At 40.8% G+C, this 9,856-nt stretch overlaps 1 protein-coding gene across 1 annotated transcript; it reads left to right on the top strand.

Moving 5' to 3' along the window:
• The first annotated feature begins 8,568 nt into the window (after positions 1 to 8,568).
• On the top strand, positions 8,569 to 8,901 carry LOC127780206 (lysine-rich arabinogalactan protein 19-like). The gene has a single exon (XM_052307144.1). It carries the CDS (start codon positions 8,569 to 8,571, stop codon positions 8,899 to 8,901), a length of 333 nt encoding a protein of 110 aa, XP_052163104.1.
• The last annotated feature ends 955 nt before the right edge of the window (positions 8,902 to 9,856 follow it).

Here is a 9,856-nt window from a genome sequence, read left to right as displayed (position 1 = left end):
GCAGGATCAGTGATGTTTGAAAAGGATTACTCTACTGTAATTAGCCCAACGAGCGATCATACTATACTCCTATACAGTACTCTACTGTAAGGCGTACTAGTTAATTAACCAGTCCTTGCATTAACTACTTGGTCCGAGGCGCATTAATCGGCAGGGGTCTGACAGAAGGAAATTAAATGTGTAATCGGCGGGCGACATATCCATATCCAAGGCCACGCTGTGGCACGTACGGCCATTGCTAATTCCGGATAGCAACGGCGGCCACGCGTAACATCCGGACCCTGTAGTCGCACACCCTGTAGTCCCACAGCCCCAGAACGCGAACTCACTGCCTAGGCCTAGGCATGCGAGCCAGCAAAGTGCTTTGTCACTACTACTCCTACAGTGCTATAGTACTCCTATAGTAGTCCTATTATGGTGGGATAGTTCTAATGTCCTAGTATTATGGTGGGATCAGCATATGGGCATGGCACGGTGTGACATCGATCTTTGATTTTTCCTGACCAGATATCAACGATGATAAAACACCTAAAAACATTTGTTTACCTGTTCCAACTTTTTTTTTTTTGACTGGAATTACCTGTTCCGATTTGACAAGTGCTATAAGGATGTGTTAATTTGCCTTCCCTCCACAGACAAACGCAAATTAACGCGTGATTAATTAAGTATTAGCTATGAAAAACTTTAAAAATGATTAATATAACTTTAAAAATGACTTTTCTATTTAAAAATTTTTGCAAAAAAAACACTCTATAAAAAACGCACCGTCTAATAATTTGATAAGCGTGCGCACGAAAAATAAGGAATGTGAGTTGGGAACTTAGGATAAAGAACATAGCCGAAGGCTCGCATCGTTTGGCTTATTTGTAAAATAAGACAAACGGCATATTTGCAAACAAAAAATAATTTGTGGATAAAACTTTTATATACGGGTTTTTAGCGATCTAAAAGCAAAGCTAAAAAATAAACTTCGACGAAAAACCCCAAATCAGCTTCAAATTTAAGGTTGAAAATTTAAGAGTGAAGTACATGGACGGTCCCTAAACTTGTGCCGGTGTGTCATCTAGGTCCTTAAACTCCTAAAATGCATTTTTAGATCCCTGAACTTGCCATGTGTGTTATATAGGTCCAAACGGATTTTAACCCACTCGATGCGCTGACGTGACAATGCCACGGTGACGCCTACGTGTTAGTGGAATCCACATGTCAAGCATATATAAAAAATAAAATTAAAAACCATATTTTCTCCTCTTAGGTAGACAAAAAAAAAGATAAAAATTCTAAGGCAGAGAGGAGAAAATATGTTTTTCTACTTATATTTTTTTATATGTGACTAACACGTGGGTCCAACTAACATGTATGAACTATCGTGGCATGCCACATCAACGCATGGAAGGGGTTGGAGCTCGTTTGGACCTATATGACACCCCAAAACAAGTTTAATGACCTGAAAATGCATTTTGAGAGTTTAGGGACCTAGATGACACACCTGCACAAGTTTAGGGACCACTCGTGCACTTCACTCAAAATTTAAATTTTGGCTAATCATTATAAGCATAAGCATAAACATAAACGAAAAGATGAGGCCGTAAGTTATTTTAAAACTCCACTCATGATTTGAGCATTGCAATTGTAAAAGGCCGCTATTGAAGTAATCATATTTTGAAATGGTATGATATCAAGTGGATACTAGATACTCCCTCCATCCCAAAATAAGACAACCTCGTACTAGGATAGGGAGTTGTTGACGAAAAATCCACACTTGGCTGATGGTGCTAGAACTGTGTTGGCGCAAACTAAGTCAACGAACACAACGGCCTGGGAGATCTGCTTAGCTTCAGTGCAGGTTCAAAGGTTGATGAGATGCGGGCGTGCCAGTCAGTTTGATCCTACAACTAACAAGATATACAAAAAAACAGATCAATGAGCCGATCGGCTGACAAGTCGATGGAGTAATTCCAGCTGATGCTGATACCAGCCGATAGCAATAGGATTTTGAGCTATCGTCTATATGGTTGATGTACAATCTAACACTTGATATAAATAAAGACAACAGGCTTATGATAATATAACAAAACAACAATATAATATGTAAAATCAAAATGTTTTTGATTCTTATTTCGTGATGAACAATTGGCATCTAATATTATTAGTTTTGATATTTGGAGATTATTGGCGAAGTGGTTTTGAAGATGATTGATTTGCAGGTGATGAACAGGGTCCGCTGATTGAATGGGTCCAGTCAAACCGGCGTGTACCGTGTGGTCAGACCGGCCAGCCCGCAGTCAATCTAGCTGACTCTGTGTCTATTTCTGTTTTGGGTTGATTTGTTGGGTATCTATGGATAATTCGTGTTTATGACTTCTAGATAGATACTATGTGTATGTAATACTTTTGTTTGCTAACAATGATTCAAGTTGGTGAGAACTTGTGTTCGGTTATGGTTTCTTGGTTGATGCATGTGTAGGTGGTCTTGATGCCTCGAGAGAGTGTCGCCGGTGATGGATCGGGAGTCAACTTGGGAGAAGATAATGCCCGAACGATCAGGATATCATGCGGGATGCTTAGGCTAAAGATCAATGCATGTGGTTGGTGAAGATTCCATATGGTATACGATGGATATATTGTGTGCGTATGGGATGTGGAGTTGAATTTGGAAGGAGTCCAAATTTAGTACAATTGGAGTTTATTAAGTTTGTTTCTTGTACAGAAATGTCTCTTAGGGGATTAGTACTTCTTGTATGAGTTGAATTCGTGGCTTTAGGCTACCTACTTCGAGTACAAATAGAGAGGGAGGGTGTGGCCTCCCAGTATTGCTTTAGAGAGTAGAGTTGAGAGATAAGTTAGGGTTTCGAGTTTAGTCAAGATTTTCGTGAGTAGTGCTGTTGTTGCACTTTGTAAACACAGAGAGAAGTAATATAGTTGCAATCTACTTTGAGAAATCTTCGATTTGTGTTTGCATGAGTTCGGCGGTCCAATCGATCAGATCGACAAGAACATGGCGGTGGCAGGAGAGTGAGGCGACTGCAAGGCAGTTAGACCGAGCAATCAACACCGGTCAGACCGACGGATCAACTCCGGTCAGACCGATCTGCATCGAGATTGAGGGTAACTTTTAATTCCGCTATAAGTTTCGGTTTTTGGGTACTACAACCACTCACCCCCCTCTGGTTGGCTTAGTTATTGCTGTTCAATCCTACAAGTGGTATCAGAGCCTTGTTTTCTTTTTTGGATTTTAACCGATGTTGAGTTTTAGCCATGGCTAACAAGTTTTCAACTAAGCCACATGTTTTCGATGATTGGATTTTTCTTATTGGTGTGACAAGATGCAATTTTACATTATGACTTAAGATTATGATGTTTGGCAAAAGGTTGCTCAGTCTTATGTGATTCCTGATCAAATTAATACTGCTGCTTTGAAAACTGAATTTAATAACAATTTCAAAGCTCGCAATATTTAGTTGAGTGGAATTTCTCATTCGGATTTTGATCGTGTCTCACATCTTAAAACCGCCCAATGAGATTTGGAATGATTTGAGAAACTTTCATCAAGGAACTACAAACATTAAAGAACTTCGTCGAGATCTTTTGAAAAAGGAGTACATAAAATTTAACATGAAATCTGGAGAGGTTTTGGATGATTATGTTGCTAGATTTAATAAGATTTTGAGTGATCTTAGATCTGTTGATACTGCTTATGACACTCATTACTCACAATCTGAAATTTCTCGTCACTTTTTGAATGGTCTTGATATGTCTATTTGGAAGATGAAAGTTACATCTATTCAAGAGTCTGTTGATATGTCCACTTTGACTTTGGATTCACTTTACACAAAACTTAAAACTCATGAGATGAATATTCTTTCTCGCAAAATTGATTCTAAGTCTAGTGCTTTGGTTTCTCCCTCGACTACTTTGGATGTTGGTGCTTCTTTGTCAAATTCTACCGCTCTTGCTTCTATTAATGTCATGTCTGATGATCAACTTGAATAATTCGATGAGGAGGACTTGGCTTTGGCTATTAACAAGTTGTCTCGAGCTGTGAACAATGTCAGGTTCAGGAAAAGAGGAGGTCGAACTCATTGCTTCGAGTGTGGAGAGCTTGATCACACCGGTCAGACCGACGGGAACACGGCGGTTAGACCGGCGGCGGTGGTAGGAGGCAAAGGCGACTGCAGGGCTGTTAGACCGGGCAAGCAACACCGTTCAGACCGGCGGCATAGGCGCGGTCATACCGGCGGACCAACTCTGGTCAGACCGATCTACATCGAGATTGAGGGTAACTTTTAATTCTGCTATAAGTTTCGGTTTTTGGGGTACTACAACCATTCCCCCCTCTGGTTGGCTTAGTTCATACTATTCGATCCTACATAATCCAGTAGAAACCAATTGGCTAACAATATGATAGAATAAGAACTGATCCGAAGGTTAAAACATATATCGGCTGGAAATCCGATGTGATTAAATCGAAACGATTAGATAAATAGTGAAACCTTTGTTGCGATCGGCTAAATCTAATTTGTATGTAATCCTTATAAGCCGATGCAACGTCCAGATATCTCATCGGCTGAAACCCCAATGAAACCCTTATTGGCAATCAAAAAGCAGGTTAGAGATTATATATCGTTCTAAGCACGACTAGGGCTGATGCAGCAAAAAGTATGAAAATAAACATAATATCTAGACAATCAAGCTCTTGACTGATTTTTAGGGTGGTAGATAGCTTACCTAGTCTAATATGGTAAAGCAATTTAGCCGATGCTAGCATAAACGTTAAAACGAATCTTAGCTAATATAAGTAAATTGATTCTTATATGCATTCTAGACGCTTCTCGCAATCTTCCTTGTTTTTTAATTTTAATTTTTAATTATTTCTAAATTGAATTTCTATATGAAATGTAAACTTAACTTTATTTTTTTAATATTTTGACTTTCACTTCTAAATTCCTACATGGACTCTACACTATTATTTTAATATTCCTTATTTTTTATTTTGGATTTTCATTATTTCTAATTATATTTTTATATGAATTCTAAACTCATCTTTCAATATTCCTTATTTTTAAATTTGGAATTTTAGTTATTTATAAATTATATTTCTATATGAACTCTACACTCTTTTTCTAATATTTCATTTAAAAAAATCGAATTTTATTTATTTAAAACTATATTTCTATATGGATTCTAACCTCTATTTTTAATTTTTTATTTTTAATTCCGAATTTCAATTAGCTCTAAATTTATTCATGTATGGACTCTTCTAAGCAGTGAGAGCGAAGGTGATGGCTCCTTTTTCTATTACATTTATAAGTTAACAGATAGATTTGGAAAAGATATAAATGTCTGGATGCACCAATATTTCAGGCAAATATAAAATTAATGCATCCCAAATGAAGCCTCGTGCCAACATTTGATCATCAGCACTTAGTGATTGGTTTCTGTTGGCCTGTACTACGAGGTAATACAATCTGATCACCACTCCAATGCCTACACGTTCGCACGCCCATCGACCGGGGATTAACCGATGATTAATCACTGATCAGCACGCAGTCAGGATGTCCTAATCACTCACTGTCACCGATCCAGCACAGTCATCAGCATCTAACAAACCGTGCTGTTAAGGTAAGAAATTGACGTGCCTTTACTTTAGCTACTCATCTTGCCCCCTCCCGCCGAATTTCACGGCCACGGCACGAGCAAAATGGAGCACCCACCTGCCTGCCTAGGACGAGAAAAGGTGTAGCTACAGATGTGGGCGATGTGGGCAGCTAGGTTGGCTTGCTTGCAAGGCAGCCAAGGTAAGGGGGAAGAGCACTACTCGCTCGCCGAAAGCAGGCTGATCATAGTACAAGCCAGTGAGGTCATGTACATGTGCGCAGCGTGGTTTGATTTGCTCGCTTTGCCGGTCTGTCGAGCGGAGTGTCGACCTTTGAATGGAGCACTTGTCCCTTGCTGCTATTCCACAATCAGCTGGACAAGTGGGACTCTCCGAGTTGATACATATAATAAGGTGCTATTTGATACTACTCATGAAGATGAAGATTAAGTTGACGTATGTAAAACGAGAAAACTATTAGCATATAATTATTTAAGTTTTAATTATTACAAACTTGATACCAAGTAGTTTGAAAAACGTGCTAACCAAAACCGAGGTAAAATCTGTATAGTAAGTGATCAAATAATTTTCCTTGGGTCAGCTCGGGCTCGTTAGCGGGTTGCAACGTATCAGTGGTGGAGCCAAAAAATTTTCGGAGCTCGAACAAATATAAATATATTATACCTTAAGTATCTGTTACTGTCGATGGGAGATACCCGCAACTATATTTTGAGGTATTTGGCTACATTGGTACGAGGATCTATATGATATGTCATCAAGCATAAAAAAGATAAGGATTATACTGGTTTAGGCCTCTCATAAGGTAATAGCCCTAATCCAGTTTATATGGGATTATAGAATAAACCACAGACTACAAGAGAGAACAACAAAACTCCAAGATTACCAACGAGATTCCTTTCGAGAGAGAGGCTCGACGAGATCTATCAGCGAATTGGCTTCAAGTCCTCCGGATTGTAATAGCCCTAATCCAGTTTATATGGGATTATAGAATAAACCACAGAGTACAAGAGAGAACAACAAAACTCTAAGATTACTGACGAGATTCCTTCCGAGAGAGGCTCGACGAGATCTGTCAGCGAATTGGCTTTAAGTCCTCCGGATTGCTTTTGTGGTGTTGAGTGTCTTGCAGGCCACCTTGGTCTCCAAGTACAATTCGGAAACAACGGACCCCGTACGATATGACAACCTCATTTTCCCCTCCGAGTAGTACTCTGATATTTCCTATTCCTATAAATTATTTCCGTAAGAGCATCAATTTCCTTGATCATTTCTGTATACTTTATAATATACCGTATCCGTATACCTCACGACTCCTAGGATAATAGGTATGCCTTATCTGTAACCCTGATAATTGAAATATCACTTTAATCATAAAGTAGTGTCCAAACTATAAGGCACATTCGAGCCTAGGCTGTCACTCGGGGTCAGACACTGCAACGCTCTACTCCATCCGTTCTAAAATATAGTAATTTTTTGGTGGATGGAATATATTCTAATACTATAAATCTGGACATACTCTCTATCCAGATTCATAGTACTTGCATATATGTCTTGTTAACGGCTGACAATATTTCTAACCATTTACACATGCTATACGTTGCCTAGGCTTATTTTTTTTATTATAAATATGTAACATAAGTACTTAAACATGAGAGAAATAATTTATCAACAACCTGAGATTTGAAATGGAAGTTATCTCTGGCAATGTTTGAATTGGGAGATATCTTTTCTCGTACTTTGCAGTAGTACTTGGAATTGAGCTCTTCCATTTCCAAAATTCCAAGCGGAAGTCCTCAGTCTTTGCTGTCCATATCACACTTCTCCTTGGAACCCAGTGGGTGGATATATATAGTTCTAGACCCTGCTAGAAGGGAAGAGGAATTATTAGAGACATCGGGACCGGGATTAATTAACAAGTAATGCCACTTAGGGTCCTTATCGATGGAGACAGTGTGTGGTAGTAGCGTAGTAGCTTTTGTGGTCAGGAGAGGCACGGCGGCCGGTGTACTGCTACCGCCAGCCAGCCATTCTACCCGTCACCCACGACGCGTCCACGTTGGCTGTCGCTCTCAAGGCCGGCTGCCCGGGAGACGTTTTTTTATGGCTCTAATCGATCTTGTGTCCTCGCTGCCTTTCCCTCCTCCCGGATCCTCTACGGAGCTGTTTGGATCAGGGCATGTCGGATGTTTAGATATTAATTTAGAGTATTAAATATAGATTATTTAAAATAATTAATTACGTGAATGAGAGTTAATTCGCGTGACAATTTTTCAGGGGCAATTGTTTATTTGACCCCGTTTTGAACCGTAACTACCAATTTGACCATACTTTTTAAAGTTTGCTTATTTAACCCTCATTTTCAAAAACGAAGCTCCGGTCTAACCCTATTCTGTTTGGGTGAGTTAACGGTGTTAATTTTAGGGTAAATAGTCCATTTTGCCCTTACTTATTTGACCCTATTATATCTTGTTTGTTTGCTTGTTTGACCCTATAATGTTGAAATATTTGTAATAATTTTTGCTCAAGTTTGACAGATTTGCCATTAATTTGATAAATTTTAATCATTTTGTCAAATTTGTCAAATAAATTAAATAAAATGTGACGACAGATTTGCCATAAATTTTGACAAATTTGATTCATTTTGACAGATTTTGACATCACGGCATGAGTGGTATATACGACCAGAAACTAACAAAGCAGATGAGCTCTTGAGTGAAATATTCAAAACATTCACATCCAAATGAAATCTTGATGCCGCCACTGGAAACTAACCGCATCACGCCGCCGCCGCCCCCACAGACCTCTCCCGCGCCTCCTCAGAGCGCCGCCGCTGCCGCCCTATACCTCCACGAGCGGGAGGCCCGCTGGCACCCGCTTCACGACGCCGCCGTCCCCTCAGAGCACTGCCGCCGCCCTCTCGCTGCCGCTGCCCCCTCTCCACCACCGTCCCCATGCCGCCGCCGCCCCCACAGACCTCCGCGCCTCCTCAGAGCGCCGCCGCCGCCCTATACCTCCACGAGCGGAAGGCCCACCGGTGCCCGCTTCATGACGCCAACGTCCCCTCCGAGCGCCGCCGTTGCCCCCTCTTCGCCGTCGTACCCACGCTGCCGCCGCCCCCACAAACCTCCTCCGTGCCTCCTCAGAGCACCGCCACTGCCCTATACCTCCACAAGCGGAAGGCCCGCCGGCGCCCGCTTCACGACGCTGGCCGTCCCCTCAGAGCGCCGCCGCCGCCGTCCCCACGCCGCGCCGACCCCACAGAACTCCTCCGTGCCCCCTCATAGCACCGCTGCCGCCGCCGCCCTCCACCTCCACGAGTGGGCGCCGGCGGGGCTCTGCTTCACGTCGCCGCCGCCGCTCGCGTAGCTTGCCGCCACCGCATGATTTGCACGAGAGAGAGAGTGTTGCACGAGACATAGATAGGGTTTGGGGGTATTTTGGGCATTAGGAATATTAGAAACATTTTCTCTTTTTTTTTTAAAAAAAAACCAATCCTATCGGAGTCATGGAATGGGGTCAGACCGGAGCTTCATTTTTGAAAAGGAGGGTAAATAAGCAAACTTTAAAAAGTATGGTTAAATTGGTAGTTAGTGCTCAAAACAGTGTCAAATAAGCAATTGTCCCAATTTTAATTTTTTAAGCCTAACTGATAAATAATTAGGATATGTTTACTATAGCATCACATAGGCTAATCATGGATTAATTAGGCTCAATAAATTCATCTCACGAACTAGTCTAGAGTTATAGAATGAGTTTTGTTAATAGTCTACGTTTAATACTTCTAATCAGTGTCCAAACATCTGATATGACAGGAACCATCCAATCAGGGTCTACGTCGCGTCCACCATTCACTGTCACTAGAAGAACCGTACTAGATGGTGGTTAACTGGCTATTAAGCAGTGAGATTGCACTTGATAGTGCAGTGGTAAGAAATGTGTGGTCTCAATTCTAAAGTCCTGTGTTCAATTCTCAATACGCTTAGAATTTCTTCTTAAAAATGTTTGGAGGGACGTTTTTCCTTTATATACAAGGATTAAGGTCATTTCGTCCCAAAGTTTCGTAAAGTTTTGTCGTTTAGAAACTGACCCCTTTTTTTTTTGAAAAAAAAAGAACTGATTTCTTCTATGTAGAAATGTTGTGAAGTTCATCTATTTCTCTTTTTTTTCCCTCTAAAAGCACGATACAAATGCCAACCATGTGAACACCTTCGGAGATAGGTACGTTATCTGAAGTTAAAT

This window comes from Oryza glaberrima, chromosome 7, assembly GCF_000147395.1.
Source record: "Oryza glaberrima chromosome 7, OglaRS2, whole genome shotgun sequence".
Classification (NCBI taxonomy): Eukaryota; Viridiplantae; Streptophyta; class Magnoliopsida; order Poales; family Poaceae; genus Oryza; species Oryza glaberrima.
This window is presented reverse-complemented; position numbering and strand designations above follow the sequence as displayed.